Raw genomic sequence first — 23,318 nt, 5'->3', positions numbered from 1 at the left:
AGCCACTCCTTTGTTGCCCGGGCGGTGTGTTTTGGATCATTGTCATGTTGGAAGACCCAGCCTCATTTCATCTTCAAAGTTCTCACTGATGGAAGGAGGTTTTGGCTCAAAATCTCACGACACATGGCCCCATTCATTCTGTCCTTAACACGGATCAGTCGTCCTGTCCCCTTGGCAGAAAAACAGCCCCATAGCATGATGTTTCCACCCCCATGCTTCACAGTAGGTATGGTGTTCTTGGGATGCAACTCAGTATTCTTCTTCCTCCAAACACGACGAGTTGAGTTTATACCAAAAAGTTCTACTTTGGTTTCATCTGACCACATGACATTCTCCCAATCCTCTGCTGTATCATCCATGTGCTCTCTGGCAAACTTCAGACGGGCCTGGACATGCACTGGCTTCAGCAGCGGAACACGTCTGGCACTGTGGGATTTGATTCCCTGCCGTTGTAGTGTGTTACTGATGGTGACCTTTGTTACTTTGGTCCCAGCTCTCTGCAGGTCATTCACCAGGTCCCCCCGTGTGGTTCTGGGATCTTTGCTCACCGTTCTCATGATCATTTTGACCCCACGGGATGAGATCTTGCGTGGAGCCCCAGATCGTGGGAGATTATCAGCGGTCTTGTATGTCTTCCATTTTCTGATGATTGCTCCCACAGTTGATTTCTTCACACCAAGCTGCTTGCCTATTGTAGATTCAGTCTTCCCAGTCTGGTGCAGGTCTACAATACTTTTCCTGGTGTCCTTCGAAAGCTCTTTGGTCTTGGCCATGGCGCAGTTTGGAGTCTGACTGTTTGGGGCTGTGGACAGGTGTCTTTTATACAGATGATGAGTTCAAACAGGTGCCATTCATACAGGTAACGAGTGGGGGACAGAAAAGCTTCTTACAGAAGACGTTACAGGTCTGTGAGAGCCAGAGATTTTCCTTGTTTGAGGTGACCAAATACTTATTTTCCACCCTGATTTACGAATAAATTCTTTACAAATCCTATCATGTGAATTCATGGATTTTTTTTTCACATTCTGTCTCTCACAGTTGAAGTGTACCTCTGGTGCAAATTACTGACCTCTGTCATCATTTTAAGTGGGGGAACTTGCACAATCGGTGGCTGACTAAATACTTTTTTGCCCCACTGTAAATGAAAGGTAAAATTAGAAATCATCTAATCAAAGTTCAAGCTGACTAAATTATGAGCACGGACATCATAATAAAATGATATATTTAATATTTTTACAACAAAGGTTTTAATATTTTGACATGTTTATGCCCCGCCAATACCAGACTCTCCCATTCCAACTCCTAAAGTGCACTAGAAACAAGGAAATTTGGTAGATAACTGCCATCAGAAATTTAAGACATAGACTTGACCAAACAAATGAACTTAGATCAAAGGTATGAGCACAGGTTGATTCACAGCACAGTACCATTTAATGCAACTCAGTTACAAAGCAACAAACTAACTGAATGATAAAATTTAAATTCCAGTGGCACAGTTACTAATAAACAAAAAGTCTATCAGGTGTTTCTATCACTCAAGAGAAGTTAAGGTTTCATAATGGCACGAATCACAATTTATTATTATTAAAGATTGGCAGGCTGAGAAGTACTACATTGGCTTGGCAGCAGAAAATGCATGCATGAACACATTCACCAGAAAAAAAAGACAAAGAAAGAATCAAAGAAATGATGGGGAAGAAAAATCACCTAACAAATTCTATTCCCAGTTCTTTTCCTAACAATTCAGTTTCTCATTTTCCTGTTTGATTGAGCTTCATCTTCTCCATTTTGACCGCTCCTGTAAATAAGGACTGTGCTTTCCATACTTGTGGATGAATGTTGGCTTGTGGAGTCCTAAATCCTCCTGGTCTCTTTAGGTATCTGTAATGTCTCTGAGCTCTATGACCTTAGCTATATGCACCTTGGGTTGAAATACTTTGCTTCTGTACCCCTGTGGGTGGTATAAAAGATACTCTTCCCTGTTGATTTCATTTTCATCCTCATCGTTGTCGTTATTATCAGAACTGTTGTCAATAATCACCAACTCAGCTTGAATGTCTTCCTCCTCCTCAGCATTCTCGTAGCCCATGAAGATCATTGATATGGGTTCTAGCTCCCCCGGCAGAGTGCTGACAAGGTTCAGAGAGACATTATTTTCTGCACAAGAGGGTAAATCTTTGTTAGAGTCACCTGAGGTGCCTAGCAAGGGATCAGGATCAAATGTATGGTGGACGAGTGAAGAACTAGATCTATCTAATGTTCTGTAGACTGGCTCTTTGGGTCCAGGCATTCCTTCAGGCCTGAATTTAACTGAAACAAGAGCTGCTGTGTTTGGACTGCTTGTATCTGTTGTGCTGTTGGCGAATGCTCTTGGACACTTGGTGCTAAAGTGTGACTGTGGTATTAGAAAGGTCTCACACTTGGCCTGCTCTCGAGAGTGCAGTTTGGCCCCTTCTCCAACTCTTCGTACTTTTAAAGTCGAGTCTTGACAGATCGATAGAGGAGTTTTGTTTGGGGGGTTTTGTTCCTGCAGGCCTTGGCTGCAGTGGTTTTTCTCATTTAGGATTAGAGATCCAGTTTTGAATGAGTTTACACTCCGTAAGGGGCTGGGTTTTGAGTTTTTTGTTAGTGATTTAGTTGATTTCCTTGGTGTTGATGGCCTATTCGTCCCTATATAGGGCACAGAATAGACAGGTAGATGGTACTGCACCTCAGTAGGTACATTCCTATCAGCGGCCTGATGCAGAAGCTCTTCTACCTCGGTAGGGGTCATCTCTCCAACTGTTTCACTATGGATTTTAGTTGTCCCTGGGTGCAGTGCATATACAGACTTACGTCCATCATCATACACCTTTATCCCATTCTTTTGGATGGTTTCTGGGATGATGGTTGAAGCTGACACCACATGACTTTTGCCTGTTTTCTTATCATTTTCCACACTGATCTTCATCGCAAATGTAGCTGGAATGAAAGACATAGATGAACTCTTAGGACATGTACTGGACAATAAATATTGTTCAAATAAAGTTTATATTGCTGAATTTTCTTCTAATGCTAGATTTGGAAGAGTTTTCTTTGTATTTAATGACAGAAAAACTCCCTCAGCACCTCATGAAAGCTCCTGCAGTCGTCATAGTGGCTAAGATGAACAGGCACATGGCTTAATACATGAGCCCTGAAAGGAACTAGCAGAAACCAGCAGGAGAAAAACACCAGCTGCTAGTAGACAGAGCAGGTACTCGAGATTGCAAGATCAGACTGAACAACCTGTGCAACATCTCCATCGACTACAAGAAAACCTGTGACTCAATGCCTGGGATGCTTAGAACTGTACAAGATGAACAAGTGCCTAAGAGCCATCATCAAGAGCTCAGTGGGAATGTGGTGAACAACACTACAGGCCAATATGTCTGTGTAGGTTCTCAGTCATTAAGGCCTCAGTAGGCTAAGGAGCTTAGAAACAAAGCCAGTGGACTTTTGTGAAATTTTGTGATTTTCACCTCTCATCCAAAAGACTTGTTTACTTCTAAAACCAAATGGTGGAAAGTCCCAGGTATTCAAACACTAGTGGGGGTTGACCCTGAAGAGGGTCACTGACCCACTATCAATCATGTGCGTCATCACAAGAGCCAGGGTATGAAAAAAGGCATGAGTTATTAACACCAGGGGTTTCACGGGAAACCACTGTGAGACATGTGACATACTAAGGTCAACTGATGGGTTGAGGCACCTGGGAAGGGATCTGAGGACTGCATGGTCTATATTACTTCTCTTTCAAATCATCTGTCTTCTTCATCCAAAGTGTAAACATTGGCATGCTCAAATGAGTGACCTGTATCCTTACAGTACAGCTATCTCTTGTCCTGTTGAGGTGGCTCTTCTATGTTGTGCAATTTGTTTATGGACTGGCTGTTTAGTTTCTCCAATGCAGAAGTTTTAAGCACTTCTCCCTGCACCCCACAGCATACACTATGCTGCTTAGCTTGTTTGTTTGTGAGTTTTGTCCTTGGGATTACCTGTCATGGTTCTGGTCTTTCTGGTCGGGCTCTTTCTGTGTTTAGAGTTGGGTTTTGAGAAATGGTTTATGTTCCTAAGTTCTATTGATATACTTTGGTTTCTTTTTGTATTTTATGCTTAGTCTTTTGTTCGTGGGTCATCATCATGGTTTGCCTTTATTAAGATGATTCTGTCTCCGAGCGTTTGGATTTGGGTCCTACACATCACACTCAGTCTGTTAATTCCACAGACCTCGACAGACTTAGTTTCCATCTAAGGGTGTGCCCGTGTCGGAAGTGCATTGGGATGTTGTGCTTGGAGTTTCTCTGACAGACCTGCTAATAAGGGATGACAGTGTCGTTCCATTTGTCATTCTGTTTCTCCCCAGTTCTGACCTTCTTTCTTGTGCGTCTTGAAGACCCAGTTGGAATAACCACATGTGATAACACTTTTCTTTATGTGTGTGTTCCCTAATGCTGTCCACAAATGTACACTGAATCAGATAAAATCATATTGTCCTTTGATTTGGTTTCACTCTTCAATTGTATCCCTACAACTAAGGCATCAAAAATGGTCAGGAAACAACTACAGTAACAAAAGCTTTTACGTACAATATACATTTTTTGCTGGGGGAATGCATTTGATACGTGCTGCTTCAGTCTATCTTACTACAACCATTGAAATGCAAACTGTGCATGCATGTATTAACTTGGTGATATCAAAAATGTATAAATACTGTAATTGATTCTAATCTGCTGCTGAGTCTATGTTACACTGTTGAAACTGAAGCTACTAGAACACAGGACACACACCAAGAATTCCTATGGAATCACGCATGTTAATTTCACTTTGATCTGTGACAAAGTCACAAACCTTCTTTATCAGGTTGTGGGACAATAAACAGTTGCAGTGCTCTAAAGTACAGCCATCACCTTAGAAATACAAACTGATAATTTTCTGGAATTACAATATTTATTTTATGCTCTATCACTAAAATACTAAATTAAGATTTGCGTCAAGCATTAATTCCCTGTGCTTTTTACAACAGATTTATAGACTTTTAATCACCACGTCATAAAATAGGTAGCAGTCATAGGGATCATTTTCTGTGGAAAAATAATGATATAATCTGGGAAATGGAATAAGGGAAGCATCCCCTGGTATGTTGCCTGAGCTTTGTGGTAGGTCCCAGGCCTCTGGAAGAAGCCCCAGGAAGTATCTTCAACAAACTCAATAACATATTCAACAACAGTTTAACCATGAAGTCTAAGTTGAGTAACACTATGTAAGCAAGTCCAAGAGTCTCAACTCTGAGTAAGCTCACGCTCAGTTAAGCATGTGTGTGACAAAAGAATGAAAACCATTGAAAACCAGTTTTTATACTTTCTGTGGTCACGAATTACCCAACATTTTACTGAAAAATACAGGACAGCATGTTTTATTAGGAAAGGCAAACAAAAAAGTCTACGATTTCATTGATTTTAAATATTTCAGCACAGTTTTCATTTTAAATAAAGAATACAGATCATTTTGGGAAAGAATAAGCTGGATCCAAAGTGGATACACATCCAGTCTGAATCTGCAATCCTTATGTCTTTTGGATTTGTCCTGCAGTGCAAAAGGACTGAGAGCAGACACGAGTCAGGGTAATCAAACTCAGTGTTGCTGTATTGAGACTTTAGATGATTTTCAGTGGTTCTCGCTCTGACTTTCAGACACTGTGCCTTTTAAAATGTTTTTTTTTACAACATGTAGTCCTGAACTAATTCTCAATTTGTAAACAAATGTAACATAAAATATTGAGAACTCAGACAGGATGCAGCTAAAAGTCCACTTTAAAACACATTTTTTGAGTCTTAAACTCATTTCAACCTCATCGTCTCTCAAATATTCACATCATCGTTACCCAACTGTAACAGACCTTTTTTCATTAGTTTGGCTAATTACAAGATAACAAATGACTAATTATTGATCAGTGTGTTATGTGTCTAAAGTTTTATATAGATAAGTTGTGTAATGTACCCGAAAGGTTGGTTCTGTTCATCTGGACGCAGCGTTATCAGTGGGAGAAACGTTTCATCAGTCATCCACGTGACTTCTTCAGTCTCAGCTGACTGCAGCAACAGGACCACTCTCAGCACCGACCAAGTGTGTTTGAACTGTGTCTTCTTTCCACATATTTCACATACAAGGGTCAGTTCTACAGGCAGAATCATGGGTGCCATGGGCTCCCCTGTTTCACCCATCGTGGCCAATTTGTACATGGAAAAAGAGGAAAAGAGGGCTTTGCTATCCTACCCTGGAACACCACCAAGCCATTGGTTCAGATATGTGGATGACACCTGGGTGAAAATCAAATCTCAGGACGTACCACATTTCACGGATCACATTAACTCGGTGGACCGACACATCAAATTCACCAGGGAGGATATGAACAGTGGCAGGTTAGCCTTCTTAGACTGTGAGATTTCCATCAGTAATGGGGGACATCTACAAGCTGACGTGTACCGTAAACCTACACATACGGATCAGTATCTGAGGTTTGACTCTCATCATCGACTGGAGCACAAACTGGGAGTCATCAGGACGCTACAACACAGAGCGAACACCATCCCCACTGACACAGCAGCCAGGGAGGCAGAAGAACATCAAGAAGGCCCTGAGTAAATGTGGTTATCCCAGCAGGACTTTTGTCAAAGCTGGAAAGGCTCCTAAAGAAACCTCCAGCCGATCCAGGACAGAAGGACAACCAATGACTAAGCAAAAACATGTAGTGATCCCGTACGTGTCAGGAGTATCGGAGCAGCTGAGACGCATTTTCTCTAAACATCGTGTTTCTGTGGCTGTAAAACCCCAAAACATGTTGCGGCAAAAACTGGTCCACCCCAAGGATCGGGTCCCCCGACACAAACAGAGTAACATAGTGTACGCTGTTAAGTGCAGGAGGATTGGCAGGATTTATACATCGGGGAAACCAAACAACCGAAGAGGATGGCACAACACAGAAGAGCCACCTCGTCAGGCCAGGACTCTGCAGTATATTTACACCTACAGGCCAGTGGACACTCTTTCAATGATGAGGATGTAACATCCTGGACAGGGAGGAACACTGGTTTGAGGGCGGAGTCAAGGAGGCCATTTACGTGAAAAGGGAAAGACCATCTCTGAATCGAGGAGGGGGCCTAAGGGTACATCTGTCACCATCTTACAATGCTGTGATTGCAGCCATTCCCCAACTCTCTGTGAATGGGACTCATGGCCATTGATCAGTGGTTGTTGATCAATGGTCATGAGAATTTGCATAATCACGATGAAGGAACTGACCTCCCAGCACCTTGTTCCTTCAGTGGGCTGGTTTCAGTCATTATGCAAATGTACTGTTTATAAGATTGAAACCTGCAGTCAGCTGAGACTGAAGAAGTCACCTGGATGATGACGAAACATTTCTCCCAGTGAAAACGTCCAGATGAACAGAATCAACTTTTTGGAGATTTACCTGGATGACTGAGCATGCATCAAGACTGATGTAATGTACATTACATTTTTCCAGTGCAAGGAAACTGACAGCTGGCATCAGATGTAGGATACGAACAGCATGTACCAGTCACATAACCACTGAAACATGGTAACATTGTTATAGACTAGCATCAATATTATAGGTTTCAATATTGTGGCTGATCAGTGTATTCTTAGCATCATGCTGAAGGATGATCATTGTAATCCATCTGCACCAATGTAATATTTTACAGCCTGTCACAGAAGTATACCTTTCTTTGGTTCATGGCTACCGAGTTCACATACAGGATGGGTTTCTGCTGCTGCCAGTGGAATGAGTGATAGCATATCTGGTAGTGGTGAAGGGACATGATGGGTCACATCTAAGAAGAATATAAGACCAGTGAAATGAAAGCAAGCACAACATAAGCCAAGATTAGCTATATTTGGGCAAATATATACATATGTCACCATTTTTAAGATTTCATTATATTAGTAATATGACACATTATTCCAGTATGTGACAACAAAGACACTTATACAAGAAATTACAGATCAAAATGAAAACTGATATCCATCTTCTGAATGAATTCTCACAACTGATGCTCAGTTTTATCATGCCATAAGCATTTTATTATGTTTCTAGTAATCTGAGCACACTCGGGATAACCAAGTATCCCATGATGCAAAAGCTGCTATTATGCTTTAATGAAGCTCTAATAAGTTTTGTAACCATTTACCAGGAGAAATTACTCACAGCACATCAAAGAGCTAAAAAAAGTGCACACCTGGTTGGGACTCTGCGTGTACCTCCTATATGTGGAGACAAAGTAGTTGAGGTTCAAAGTAGTGAAAGAAGCATGAAGTAAACATCACAGCAGTGCTACAGTTCAGCTTGTTTAGTAACGGCAGTCCACAGCTGTCACATTAGTAATTTCACTAGGTTAAATGAAGACAGAAAGCAAAGCAAATCAGGCATATTAGTCCTTGCACTGCATCCTCACAATGTGAGTAATCCATTTATCTGCCACCTAATTCACTCGAAGCAGTCGCTTGTGCAACAAAGCCCACCCACACAGTCTTCAGTGAGAACATCTTATTAGAAACAAGCAGAGCTTACAGATAGCATAACAGTTAGCAGGAAGTCAGGAGAAAACATCATTCCTTTAAAAAGGTGCTAGAATCTGTTCACAACAATGAAAATTCAAATCATCATCGTCCTCGGTAAAACTGGCATGGATTGCATGAAACCACACCAGCAAAGCACATTTAGCTACTCTGCACACTTAAAAAATGCAGTAATTGAGTACTTAGTGTTTTTAAAGGTGACCCCAATGGACAATGAACAAGCCTTAGTCTAAGACCTTAACTGATCTAACTGCAGATTAACACTACAGTACACATCTACAGTACACTATGCACAGTGCTTTGTGTGTATATCAGTTTATCATTTTAAAGTCTAACACTATAATTCTATTTGTGTGATTATTTTCTTCTTGTAGGCATATATTTCTGCTGGTAGTTGTGTGGCAATGAAAACTATACACTCAAGGCTGATGCTGTTGCCTTCATCATCAAAATATAGTTTTCTCAACTGATTGTAATGAAACAGCTAACACGTAACATTAACTAAAATATTACTAATTACCAACTTCATCCCTAGTTCGAGTCAAATGTGTTCAAGTCAAATGTGGTTGTAACATTATAAGATTAAGTTACCCTGCTCCTCGTATGAAGATAATATGACATTAAGGCAACATGACATCACTAACAGCAGACCAAATAAAAGACTTAACATGGCAGTGGGGTCAGGTGCAGAATTAAAAACTCTAAAACAGGGATTGGCAACCCTGGGCACGCATGCCACAGCTGGCACGCGAAGGGTTAACTGATGGCACGACCATAGCGGGACTGGCCATCTGGGCCGACTGTGATTTTTCGTTTCTATGGGCTGATGATTTTTTTTGTAATGGTATAAACAATGAGAGGTGGTGGATTGGCCAGATGTGTAAAAATAACTCTGGTGGTGGCTATGGCAGAGCTTCCACTGAGGCCAGCAGGTGGATGAGGGAAGGGGAGGCAGGAGGAGGAGAGACCCGAGGCGGCCGCCGGTCCGAGTATCAGGTGAACTGAGCTTCAGGTAAGAAGTTATGACCTGCAGTCTATCTGGGTCAGATATAAGCCAAGTTTAGGTGGAGTTTATTTTCATTGTGCTGACTTTTTACAGTCAGTTACAATAACTCGTACTGCGTACTAGCTAGCATGATGGAGTTTCTATACAGCTGGGTGGGTGCTATGATGTTACTGATTGTGAACTTTATTTTATTCATAAGGTTAATTATTAGAGTTGCCAACCGTCCCATAGAAACGGAATCATCCCGCATTCAGAGAAAATATTACGCATTTCGTATTGAGCTGAAAAGGAAGACAGTTTCTCCCGGACTTCAGCTAGAATAGAAAAAGACACAAAGCTGGATTTATTCTGTGTCTTTGCTGCACAGCTGCCTCTTCTTTTGTCATTCTCTGCCCCTCCCTCTCCTGTTGCTACTTCAATCATGAAACTGATCAATGATCAGCTGATCGGCTGTTTGCTGGAGCCATAGCTGTAAAGCTGCTGGTCATGATGTCGGTTTGGATATGTGGTGAGAGGGAAACATGAAGATGAAACCAGGAGATGTCCTTACTGAATCATCAGAGCTGAACAGGTGATGGAGAAACAGGTTTACCTTTTAGGTGACATGAATGAGTTGAAGGGAAGTTATGAACTGTTTCTGAGAGACAAATAACACCAGGATCCTTTTCTAAGTAGCTGACAGCTGGTAACTGTGCAGGGGCGGCTCTAGCAAAGTTATGCCAGGGGGGCAGGTAGGACATTAACAGGGAAAGGGGGGCACAAAGAAATACTTTTCTTTCTTATTCTCATTTAAAATGTCTCGCTTTTATTAAATAATGATCTGAATCTTACAACCAAAGTTTTTATCTGACATAATATGCATAGAAATCATACATATACCAACAAGACTGTACATCACTGTCACAACAGCGTTTGTTTTCATTCAAAGGCTTTATGGCTTTAATACCTGGTGGGCCGGTCTCTAGTCAAAATGCCCAGGCTGATTTTTTTGTCCCAGTCCAGCCCTGGGCACGACACGCAGTGAGTTAATCTGAGCAGGTGCATTAAAAAAATAAATGGCCGGGCCAGTGGTGCACATCGCAAATTAGCTCGCATACACACATTAGTTGTGCCGCTTCTTAATGACGGTATCTTAGCTAACAACCCCAACTACCAGATGAAACTTGTAATTGGCTAAAAATAACTTAGCCTACCGGTGAGAGGGACGTTGCTAGCTGGCAGTTTTTTCAAGCGATGTTGAAATTTCCACATTCAGACACTTCAAAAGCTTCAGCAGCTGTTCGCTCAGCACAGCACCGCGGAAATACACGGATACATCCGTAGACTCGAGACAGAATTCACAATGTGTTTTCGGGACTTTCAGGTGTATGGACCAATGTCTTCTTTTCTGATCAAACCAGAAAGCTTTAATGAGCAGCTGGGTTTGTCTCGCATTAACTGGCTCGACAAAGAGGACATCGAAATGCAGCTGATTGAACTGAAAAGCTCGACTCTGTGGGGTCAAAGTTTGCAGAACTACGGACGCAGCTGGAATCCACAGCTGTGCGTGTTCATGGAGCTGCATGTTCACCTGCTGGACATCACTACCTGACAACTTTAACTGTCTTCAGAACATTGCAGAGGCCTTATTGACAGTGTTTGGCTCTACATGTCTGTGTGAGCAGATTTTCTCTCACATGAGTCCTCAGGTAGCCTCTGAATGCTGGACACTGGGAGACCTGTGTCTGAGTGGGAGACCAGAGATCACATTAACATGTGTGTCTCTGTATTAACAAATATGCCATATTGGCCCAGTTTATTTTTCTTATCATTGTTGTGAGGAGACCATAGATAGCATTTGTATTTTCTGTATTTGCTGTTATGGACAAAAAGTCTTTTTTTTTTTTTTTGTTTCAAAATAGCTGATAACTATTCGCTGATAGCTGCCAACATCTGCCAACAAATATAATTCTATAAAGTGGTTCTATATAGTGTGTAACTGTTAATATAGAGCGTTATTAAATTTATTGCTATTTATTTATTGCAGAAGTCAATAAATTGCTACTGCAATTTATTGACTTCTGAGGAAAATTTTAGATGCACTCATCATCAGAAAGGTTGCCGACCCTTGGCCTAGGCCATGTGCCCGAGGACTGCCACCAAAACTTCTTGGGGTACTGAATAGGGCCGCACAAAGCCCGGCCACACAAAGGTGGAGGCTCAGCTGCTGGATCTGATGATTCTCGAGCAGTTTGTCAAGGGACTCCCGACAGGAACGGTGGAGTGGTCCTTTGTCATCACTTTGCCCTCTGACACCTTCCCTCAGTCCACGAGGGACGCATAGTGGTAAGGTGGTAAGGGGTATACACCAGGCTATTGTAGACTCAGGGTGCACACAGACCTTGGTCCACCAAACTCTGGTTTGGCCCGGGGCATTGCTGAAGGTAGAGTGGGTGGAGGTTAAGTACATGCATGGGGACATAAACAAATATCCTACTGTGCTTCCAGAAATTAAGTACAAGGACAAAAAGCGTAGTGGGAAGGCTGTGGTTAGGTCATGCCTGACACATCCTTTAATTCTGGGGACGGATTGGCCATGATTTAAAAACCTGTTGGGGCAGTGTGCGGGGATGCATTCATGACCTGTAGCAGCATGTAGTGTATATGCTGTGTACAGCGGTGATCCGAGGCCATCCAACGCTGACTCTGGGGAGGAGACGGCACTGATTCACTCCATGGAAGATTTCCCACTACAGCAGTCTCATGACAAAACTCTATACTCAGCCTTTGACCAAGTGATAAAAATTACTGGTCACATGGTGCGCCCTGACACAGCACTGGCCTACCTGAATTTTGTATTAATCAGACATAGACTGTATTGGGTGAGTTGTAACAGTCGCAAAGAAGAGGAACACACCCAGTTGTTGGTGCTTTAAAGCTCTTGGGAAATTCTCTGGTTAGCCTGGCGAAGGAGAGAGATGATAGTGCCAAATTCCACTATTCCCACCTCCACCCATTGTAATGACCATCTCACACAAGCCCAGAGAATGGGTGTTGCTGCATTGCAACAGTGTTTTGCAGATGTGTTCTCCCCCCTGCCTGGCCATACCACACTCAGAGCACAATTTTGAAATGTGTCCTGGTGAGATGGTGCATTCACAGCCCTACAGGTTACCTCAACATAAAGAAAAAATGTTCAGAAAGAAGTGCTTGGTTTAGCCCCATAGTTCTTATCTATACGGTTCTGTGGCGACTACCACAAGGTGAATTGTTACAGTTTGATGCCATGTCCCGGGTCGACAAGCTCCTGGATCAGATAGGCATTGCACCTTTTTCATGACACTGGAGTTAACCAGTGGCTACTGGCACATCCCCTTATCTCCAGAGTCTAAAGAAAGTCATCCTTCTCCACTCTGTACGATTTGTACCAATTTGTCACACTTTCGTTCAGCTTGTTCAGTAACTTTCCAGTGTCTCATGAACCTAGTGTATGACATCATCATCCATAGTGACACCTGTGCAGAGCATGTGCAGCAGGTGGCCATAGTCCTAGAGTCTCTGAGGCAGATGGGGCTCACAGCCAACCTGAAGAAGTGTGTGAGCAGACAAAGGGAAGGTACAGTATCTGGGGAGGTGAGCAAGTGGGCCTGCAGGAGGTGAAAACAACACCCATCGTATACTGCCCATGTCCCAAGACTAAAAAAAGAGGTGAGGCAGTTCTTGTGGCTGGCTGGTTATTGCCGCCGGTTCATGCCGAACTTCGCAGAGCTGGCCAGCCTCTTGACTGCTCTAACCCAAAAGGGTGACCCAGATCTGATCCAGTGGACAGAGCAGTGCCAGACAGCGTTCATACAGGTGAAGAAGGCTCTCTGTGGGAAGCCTTGTTCCACATGAAAATCTCCACTGAGTGATCTTGGAAAAAAGCTGCAAATAAAACATAACTAGTACTCCAATAGTGTGTATGTATGGGTCCTTTGTGTCACACAGCCTTTAATGTGCATCATCTGTTATTGGGAGCTGTGTTGACACATCAACACATCAAAATACAGGTGTGTGTCTTTGATTTCTTTTATTGTTTTCCTTTTTCATTGTCCATTATTCTTAATCGTACTAAGGTGAAAAGCAAATACTAGCGTACTAGTAGCACTAATCCGCCCAGATGTATTTAATAAGTGACATGCATTAGTGTCACAGCCAAAAAGGCAAGCTGAGTGTTAAAAGGCACTTGATTTTTGCTTACCTTGATAATGTCTTCAGCTGTTCTCTCCACCTCTTTTAGCCGCTTCACCACAATTTCTTCATTGGCAGAGATATTGAGTTCTTGTGTTTCCAAGGCCTCAATCTCCTTCTCCATTCTGTACAGTTGAATATAATGAACAGTGTTAGCAAATACAAAAGGAAATCACTTGTGCATCCAAAACACTTGGATGTTAGGGTGTCTCTGAATAGCTTCAACAAGGTAAGTACAAGACTTTTAATATATGGCATTATGGGTTGTACTGGGTAGCTGTGTATTTTGCATTTTCAAAAGATTTTCAGTAAAATCATAATTCACATTGGCAGTAATGACACTCAGTTACGCCAATCGGAGGTCACTAAAATCAATGTTGAATTGGTGTGTAACTTTGTCAAAACAATGTTGGACTCTGTAGTTTTCTCTGGTCCCCTCCCCAATCAGACCAGGAGTGACATGTTTAGCCGCATGTTCTCCTTAAATTGCTGGCTGTCTGAGTGGTGTCCCAGAAACGATGTGGGCTTCATAGATAATTGGCAAACCTTCTGGAGGAAACCTGGTCTTGTTAGGAGAGACGGCATCCATCCCACTTTGGATGGAGCAGCTCTCATTTCTAGAAATATGGACAAATTTATTAAACCCCCCAAAATATGACTATCCAGAGTTGGGAGCAGGAAGCAGAGTTGCAGTCTTACATGCCTCTCTGCAGCTTCTCTCCTCCTGCTACCCCCCAAACCCATCTCCATAGAGACTGTGTCAGCTTCCAAAAAGACAAAAAACAAACTAAAAGCCAGCAAATTAAACATAAACAATCACAAAGAAAGAACAATACAGTATCCACCTCTGAACCAAAGAGTAAAACAGTGAAATGTGGATTATTAAATATTAGGTCTCTCTCCTCCAAGTCTCTGTTAGTACATGACTTAATAATGGATCAACAAATCGATTTACTCTGCCTTACAGAAACCTGGTTGCAGCGGGATGATTATGTTAGTTTAAATGAATCAACACCCCCGAGTCATTCTAACTACCAGAAACCTCGAAGCACAGGCTGAGGGGGAGGTGTGGCAGCAATTTTTCACACCAGCCTATCAATCAACCAAAGACCCAGACAGACTTTTAATTCATTTGAAAGCCTGATGCTTAGCCTTGTCCACCCCAGCTGTAAAACTCAGAAACCAGTCTTACTTGTTATCATCTATCGTCCACCTGGGCCTTACACAGAGTTTCTGTCTGATTTCTCAGACTTTTTATCTGATTTAGTTCTCAGCTCAGATAAAATAATTAATGTGGGTGATTTTAACGTCCATGTAGATCGGGGTGGAAGAACTCTAGGCCTCGAGGGCCGGTGTCCTGCAGGTTTTAGGTGTGTCCTTGATCCAACCCAGTTGATTTAAATGGCTAATTTACCTCCTCAACATGTCTTGAAGTTCTCCAGAGGCCTGGTAATGAACTAATCATGTGATTCAGGTGTGTTGACCCAGGGTGAGATCTAAAACCTGCAGGACACCGGCCCTCGAGGCCTGGAGTTCCCCAGTGCCAACATAACATTTCCCTTGGGATGAATAAAGTATTATCAATCAATCAATATACAGTGCAAACAAGGCTTGTCCCAAGATAGAGCCTTGAAGTACACCATAATTTAGAGAGAGTCATTTTTTTTAGAACTAGGGGCCCATGTTCACATAAAAAAAATAAAGATAAGTAGAAAGGAAACCACTGAAGAGTAGACCCTTTTAGGCCAGCATATGATTCCAGCCATGATAGGAGGATATAATGGCTGACTGTGTCAAAGGCAGCTGTCAAGTCCAACAACAAGAGGGCAGCAGGGCTGCCAGAATCCAGAGTTAATACCATTAAAAACCCTTAAAAGTGCTGTCTCAGTGCTGTGTACTGATTTAAAACCAGACTGAAACTTTTCAGACATCCCATTAAGATCAAGGTGCAGCTGTAAATAGACCACTTTCACAGACCTTTTGAAAGAAAGGGGAGCTTTGAGATTGGCCTGTAATTAGCCAGAATGGTTGTGTCCAGATTGTGTTTTTTAAGAAGAGGCTGAACTATAGCTTGAGTAAAACATGATGGGACACAGCCTGTAGAAAGGGAAGTGTCAATTAATCTCTGGATAAAAGGCCCAACAGTATTAAGTATTTTTAATCAGACTTGGGGGAAGATAATCTGATGGGCAGTGTGATGATTTTAGGTGATGAACTACCACAGACAATTCACTCAGAGAGACAGACTCACTGCTCTAAGACAGCTGAAAACAAAGGAGGAACACTGGGGTCTGAGGCAGTGGGCGATGAGACATAAGCCCTAACAGATGAAACTTCAAACCCTGGGATAGCACCAAGTCCAGTATGTGTCCTTTTTAATGAGTGGGGCCAGTGACCCGCTGTGTCAGGTTAAAAGAGTCAATAACATTTTTAAACCAGAAGTTCAGACTTACAGCAGATATGAATATTAAAATCACAGAGGATTAAAAAACCGTCAAATTTAAGAACAATTCCAGCCATAAAATCTGAAAACTCTCAGATGAACTCCTTATTAAACGTAGGAGGAGGATATATGAGGACACACAGCAAAGGCACAGTACTGTTCAGGTGTAGCTCAATCAGCTGGAGTTCAAAGCTAGAGAATGAATAATGCTGCAGTGTTTGATGGCAATGAAAACAGGTGTGAATGAGCAATCTGGAATTAGCTAAGAAAAGGGTGAGTCCCATGAGAAGTGCGGACGTAAGCCCTGACTCTGACCAGCTCGCTTTCCCCGTTTCCTTGGGCGCTTGTTCCAGGGTGTGGCATGAGGATGGCTGCACAGGTAACCCAGAACAGATGACTCAAAGGTGGTGGAGGAAGTCCGTAACCTTGTCCTGTCTCAGTTTGTTTGAGAACTAGATCGGAAGATGCTTTGATTTCTAATAGCAACTGGTGATTAAACACATGTAGTCCTAGGACATTTTGAGACATTATAAAAAGGAAGAAAACTAACAGCAACCAAGACAAAATGGTCAAAGCTGACAGACGCGTCACCGTGCATACTCCATCGTCTGTGAATGTTGTGTGTAGTATATTTAACAATTTGTTTCATTAAAGTGTTTATTTGTTCATCGTCAGGATTCAGACAGTTCCTACAGTTTCCTGGTTTATTCCCTACATTCAGGCTGAGGGCTCAATGATGATGATGAAGCTTTGATTGCACAATCCCTGGAAAAATTATAGAAATGTATAAAAATGTCAGCTGCTAATAATTTTCCAATAACATAGTGTGACAAAGTGGAGGAGCAGTTGCAATTCTCTCCATTTGTCCCATTTGTGTTTACCTTTTTTTTGCACATTGTACACATTATTCTGTTTCTATGTATTTGCTATGATTTGCTATTTGTCAAGTAACATTGCTTCACTCACTATCCCGGGTTTGTTTGTGTAAGCGTTTTGTTGCCGGCAAATCAAACATTCTGCAAATTAAGACAAATACTAAGTTATGTTTCTTTATACTTTATTATGTTACAGATTAAGTCATTTGTTCATACTTACTGTTTGTCTTTTCAGTCATCATGAGTGTCAGGTGTGGGGAAACGCCCGCCTGGCATTTCCTCATTTTAAAGTCCTGATCATGTCACACATGACATCATCAGGTCAAACCATGTGGAGGGGTTTCTTTTTCCAGAGAGATGCTTCCTTTTGTTTGTGTTAATGTTTAAAGGGATTTGTTGAATGTTTTTCCTTTTGTTAATACTGCCATTTAGTTGTGTAAATGTGCATATTAGAAGTGTGTAGAGGTTTTGTGTTTTTAGATAACCTGAGTAGAGTTTTAGATCCCTCAGTTGAGTGAGTGGTACTGGCTGGGCAATTGGAGGGAAATTGATGGCCCTATTTAAAGCCAGTCTCTACCAGATGCAGCAGAGAGGAGAGGTGAGCTGTGTCACCAGAGCCATGTTATGCTGAGTTTTGTTAAATGAATTGATTTGGGGGAAGTTTTGTTAAGTTACACATTAAATTAAGTTCACTGTAAATAAATTGCTCACCTTGGAAACCTAAAATGTCTGCATAGTCTGCTTCCCTATCACCTTCCTTGACGTTCGAGTCTGACTACTTCACACATAGTTTAAAAAAAATGTACAGACCAGGTTGAACCCTAATAACTTAATTCTCTCCGACCTGTCAGCACATGGAGTTTTTCCATCTATAGCTAAATAAAATAAATACTGCACATTGGACACTTACATGTGGAACACATCCCTTGTGTCCCTTTCACATAAAAACCACAAAGGTGATAGACTGAGATTAGCGGCAGACAACTGGAGTAAGCAGGTGTGACTGTGATCATTACCACTATGACTGTTAAATTAGTTGGAAAACCTAAATCTTGAGAATTACTAATAGTTTTAGGCACAGTGCCAGAGCTTTGTGGTTCACCTTATTAATCATCAGAAATATATAGTGCAAGTCCAAATACATGTTTCTGGCAGAAATACACACAGACTAAACTTTGAATATTAGCAGTTCAGTGAAATAATCGTTTAATGCTTTCATGTTCAACTTAGTAATAATCATAGAATGCAAGCATCACTTCCTGTTTGGCTTGTTCAGTGTGCACAGCCTGTATTTTATTTGCTGAAAACCTGTATCAATATTTTATAGAAAGGCTTATTCTGTCATAATTATATATTCTCTGAACAAATTTACAAGGTATAAGTATATATAGTATCAAGGGCTTAAATCATGGTTTCCAACTCCAGGCCTCGAGGGCCAGTGTCCTGCAGGTTTTAGATGCGTCTTTGATCCATCACAGCTGATTAAAATGGCTAAATGACCTCCTTAACATGTCCTGAAGTTCTCCAGAGGCCTGGTAAAGAACTAATCATGTGATTCAGGTGTGTTGACCCAGAGTGAGATCTAAAACCTGCAGGACACCGGCCCTCGAGGCCTGGAGTTGGACACCCCTGGTGTAAATGAATGCGCCTCCACACTGCCCCCCCGGTGAATACACAAGACATTTCCACTAGTTTTCCTAATTCTCATTTAGGGGTGTTATTACTCATGGTTGCATCATCCACATCACAGGTGAGGTGTACCATTATGTCCACCCATCAGCGGGCTATCATGATCTGTATCTGTATGTGAGCTTGTTAATCAAGAATAAACATTAATATCTGTAATTATAAATTACATACGAAGGAGTAGTGCTTTATAAATGATGAATTAAACACTTAATAATACCTTACTAATGCCTAATATTGTGGCATTATTAGGCAGACAGTGACTATAAAGTGTTACCTTCACCTACTTGATTTGCTCATACTGAGCTGTGCCCCATGTGTCCACTTTGGGATGTAGTGTGAGCTTCAGTGCAGGTTTGGATTACCTGATGATGTTGCTCTGCAGGTGGTCACTCTGCTGCTGTTCGTCTTGAGCTTGAAGCCTCATGGCCTCCTGCTCCTCCTCCGACTGCTGACTCAGACCGTCCATCAGCCACTGCTCCCTCAAAGCCTTCTTCTGTCAGTCAACCAACACACAGGCCTCTGCTTTAGCCTCAAACCGAGCTCAGTGTTCTTCTCATATTTAAAATGTTCAAATCTACGGTGACACCTGCTCTGTTTTCCATTTGACACTCTCTGCTTTCAAAAACTCTTTTCCTATCCTGTTAAGCAAAGAAAAATGTGTAGCTGATTTCTCTATCAGATATTTTAAGGAACATTACGTTTGCACACACTCCTCAGTTTCACAAACAGCATACTAGATCCAACACTATGAAGCAGCAGCTGCAGTGGAGCCAGTCCCTCGCTTCCCATTCAGCTGTTAGTCTCAGTCTGACATATTTAGATTTGCCAGAATGGGAACCAAAGAGCTTCTCAGTATAGTTGGCATGGACTGTGGGAGACAAATCTTTAGTGAAATTGTAAAAACTAATGTTGTCCAAATAATAATGAGATGGATCTTAGTTTTTAGCATGTACAGTTTGGAAACTCAGACACAGGAGCTTTTGTAAGCACAAGTTGTAATCATGACTGGAAGAGTAGGGATGTTCTCAAAGCTCTGCTATAAATATGTAGATGTGTATTAAACGAACCCGTGTCCAACAAAAACCTTCACTATGTTAAAAAGAGACAATGTAACCAATATCAGTGGACAGTTCCACGGTGTGGCAACAGGAAATGGAAATGAGTGGGGAGTTGACCCAGGCATCCTAACAGAAGCATGTTTTTTAAAACCTTTTCCACTCACGTGAAAAACACTGGGGGGTGCAGAATGAGTATAAAAGAGCTTCTGGGAAGGCTGAGGGTTCGTATTCATCCATGGATTAATGGAGAGCAACATCAGAAGAGAGGACTCTGGAGTTTTGGGGGGTAAATATTTTTACCAAATCAACCACTGCCCAACTACTGAAGACTTACGAACTGCAATTATCATTTTTGGCTTTATCGCTACTCATTGTTGCTCCATTGGATTATGGTCTCAGAGCAGTCGAAGTATTTTGTACTGAATCACTGCTTCCCCACCTGGACTTTACTGGGCATGGGTCAGGCCTGTGTGTTGCCCTTCTCCTTACCCTCATTGCATTCAAAAGTTTAAATTATGTACATTCCCAGTAGCTGGGTGGCCTTAGCTGAGGAGGCAAAGCAGGTCATCTGGTAATCAGAAGGTTAGTGGTTCCCAGTCTGTATTCCAAATATCCTTGGGCAGGATGCGAACCCCACCTCTGATGTATCAGTCAGAGTATGAATATGTGGGGATGATAACTAGAAAGGCCTCCAAAGACAACTCTGTAGTATCATTTACTAAAAATAAAGTTTGATTGTATTTACTTTGCTTTTTTGTAAAATAACCAAAACATTTTCTAACATCCAGTTTGGTGATACCTTGTTTTATAATATTTAATGGACATTGTATTAAAATGCAACAAAAACTCTTAAATATGTTGTTTATTGTTAGATTTATTCATTTTTCCAGCATGCTTCCATAGGGAATTTAGATATTTTTTGGTAGTCACTGATATAAGAAGGTGATATCATTACACACCACTACAAACACCAGCAGTGACCAGTTTGCCAAAGATGCAGGAAACAGCTCAGTGGCGTGACACAGTTTTAGACAGCCCCCTTGTGGTTAACTGTAACTGGGGTTAACTTGTGCGTAACTGCTTCTTAAGAAAACTTCAGATGCGTGCCCAATTTATCTTAACATGAAAAAAAATATAACTTGGAACGATGGAATGAAAAAAGAAGATTTGACTTTTACAATAATGTATGAAATACCCTCAGTTGTGTTGAAGAGGAATAGCTGTAGCTATAATATGAACAATGCTACTGCAGTGAGTATATATCTGTGAAATAAAGCTCTGAGACTGCATCAAGGAAAATGTGGAGAAATATAACAGTAAATGAAATCATTAAACCTTCATGCGAGAGTTCCTCACATTCCCTGTATACACTGTTACACACTGACACATTTTCTCCTGGATGTTTTTGCTTTTTGGCTGTAAAATAGAGACATACCTTTATGTACTGGAGTTTTAACTTCTCTTCTTCTATCTGTCTCCTCTTCTTGGCAATTTCTTCCTGGATTCTTCTTTTGTCCTGTGAAGGCAGGTCAAACATACATTTGTATCATATGCACAATTACAGCATGGAAACTATTCCACCTGTTGTCTCCTCGTGCTGACACTTCAACCTTGAGTTGACAGACGGACAGCAACAGCTATAAATAGACAAAAAGCAGCACGGGCTTCATGACGTGACCTACCTGTTGCTTGAGTGTGTGTGTACGTGTCTGTCTGTCTGTTTGCTATAATTTCAACAACACTCTTTGCTAATTAGTACACTATGTAGCAAAGACATCTAGAAATTTGATCAGATACATTGGACAGAATAAATTGTGCAGTTGTTATCCTGGATATCAGGCAAACACACTGCTTAGTTCCTTTATTTTTAACTAAGCCTCACTGCTCACTAATATTAGCTCCTAGATCCAGGATCAGTGTGGAATTAAGCCGGAGTAAAAGGGGATCTCCCTGTTGATGTCTGCTAGTATTTATGACTCTGTCTCAGTCCAGACAGCATTCTAAGCAGAGAAGCCCAGAATTCTCTTCATACCGTTTCTAACTCATCCGGGAGGACACAGAGTCATTATCAAGTCAGCTGAGAGACATAATCTCTCCACCAAGTACTGGGTCTGCCCCAGTGCCTCCTCCCACTAGATCATTCCTGAAACACATCACCCAGGAGGCGTCTAGGAGCTCAGGTGCCTGAATAACTTCAGCTGCCTCCTCTCGATGTGGAAGAGCGAGGACTCTCCAAGTCCCTCTGGAAGGACCAGTGAAACCCATTCCTGCTACTTGTATCGTGACTTCATTGTAACTACTCAGAGCTTATGATTAAAATATATTTTCAACTCACTTTAAATTATTCATTTTTATTTTTACAGTGCCAAATCATAACAACAGTTGCCTCAAAGTAACTTGTATTTTAAGTTAACGATGCTACAGTATGAAGTGCCTTGAGACTGTTGCTGGTGAGGGTTCATCGTCTCCACGGACACCGCCCAACCCATCTGTAAATCTCACGGGCCACTCTCTTCTCACTAATGAACTAGACTCTGAGATACTGAAACTGCTGGTCAGAACTCACAAGCATGCTTTGGACACTCTACCCTTTTTCCAACTGAGAACCATATTAAAAGACTTGGAGGTGCTGATTCTCATTCCTGCCACTTCACGCTGGGGCACAAGGTCACCACCTGATGAAGCTAACAGAACCACATCGACTGCAAAAAGCCAAGATGAAATTCTGAGGGTACCAAAGTGAAGACCACTCCCTCAGGATGTCCAGAGCTGTACGGAACAGAGTGACTCTTCTTACATGGTTTTATTAAGCATCACAACATATCATCATAGCTTTCAAAGCCTCAACATAAACACTTTTCTAAGAGCCTGGTGGGAATTCTTTACAATTCTTAAAAAGTCTGCACTTATCCCATGTAAACTAAAAAGTTTTTAGAATAAAACTATAAAGAAAAATCATCACTGAATACTAACTACTAGAAAAATACTAACATTCTCATCGTGGCATGAGAATAAGACAAAAAAATAAATTAAAAAAAAAAATCATACAAAACCCAAAGTTTATTTCATTTGAAGAAATTTGATCAAAATATAAAATATACAGGAAAATCTGAATCCCTGTCAACTGAATCCCACTTGGGGAGCTGTCATGTGAAGGCTGTGCGCAGGCAGGAAAAGCACCCAAAGTGCAGACAGTCGGAGACAAAAGGTGAACTTAAATACAGCGTTAATGCTGAACTCCAAAAAGTAAGAAAACTGAGACTCCACGGTAAACTTATGCAGCCAGAACACACAGCAAGATAAGGGTAGATCACGACACGGACACAGAGAAACACAGGGCTTAAATACACAGAGGGAGCAATCAGGGGCAACAGGAGGGAAACACAGCTGGGGCAAATCAGGCCTAACGAGACAAAGGA

General features: G+C 41.7%; 2 protein-coding genes and 1 long non-coding RNA gene across 9 annotated transcripts in view; 1 reads left to right on the top strand and 2 right to left on the bottom strand.

Moving 5' to 3' along the window:
• Nucleotides 1-23,318, bottom strand: part of palmdb (palmdelphin b) — an 87,328-nt gene that overhangs the window by 28,925 nt on the left and 35,085 nt on the right. For all 6 annotated transcript variants that reach the window (XM_040048806.1, XM_040048808.1, XM_040048809.1 and 3 more), the window contains 3 exons: nt 21,335-21,415; nt 19,204-19,334; nt 13,845-13,959 (listed from right to left, as the gene is read on the bottom strand). In XM_040048806.1, coding sequence (XP_039904740.1) covers nt 13,845-13,959; nt 19,204-19,334; nt 21,335-21,415 — 327 coding nt within the window. The remainder of the gene's footprint in view (nt 1-13,844; nt 13,960-19,203; nt 19,335-21,334; nt 21,416-23,318) is intronic.
• On the bottom strand, nt 1,413-9,552 carry LOC120744426 (palmdelphin-like). Of its 2 annotated transcripts, XM_040048827.1 has the most exons (3): nt 8,280-9,552; nt 7,764-7,874; nt 1,413-2,961 (listed from the first exon to the last, which is right to left on the bottom strand). In XM_040048827.1, the coding sequence occupies exons 2-3, from the start codon at nt 7,837-7,839 to the stop codon at nt 1,874-1,876; spliced, it is 1,164 nt and encodes a 387-aa protein (XP_039904761.1). In that variant the 5' UTR covers nt 7,840-7,874; nt 8,280-9,552; the 3' UTR covers nt 1,413-1,873. The 2 variants fall into 2 exon arrangements, with proteins under 2 accessions (XP_039904761.1, XP_039904760.1); XM_040048826.1 differs by having other exon boundaries at nt 7,764-9,552.
• On the top strand, nt 3,507-23,261 carry LOC120744430. The gene is made up of 4 exons (XR_005698360.1): nt 3,507-3,518; nt 18,280-18,284; nt 19,859-19,862; nt 23,043-23,261. It is a non-coding gene; the product is annotated as an uncharacterized LOC120744430 (long non-coding RNA).

Source organism: Simochromis diagramma, unplaced genomic scaffold (assembly GCF_900408965.1).
Source record: "Simochromis diagramma unplaced genomic scaffold, fSimDia1.1 OVJJ01000125.1, whole genome shotgun sequence".
NCBI classification, from domain to species: domain Eukaryota; kingdom Metazoa; phylum Chordata; class Actinopteri; order Cichliformes; family Cichlidae; genus Simochromis; species Simochromis diagramma.
The sequence above is the reverse complement of the archived record's forward strand: the minus strand, read 5'-3'. Positions and strand labels throughout refer to the sequence as shown.

Coding starts and splice junctions, on each gene's coding strand:
- LOC120744426 (XM_040048826.1), bottom strand. CDS start 7,965: ATGGTGACATATGTATATATTTGCCCAAATATAGCTAATCTTGGCTTA. Junction 2,962..7,763: donor TAGCCATGAACCAAAGAAAG/GTATACTTCTGT, acceptor CTTTCATTCCAG/CTACATTTGCGATGAAGATC.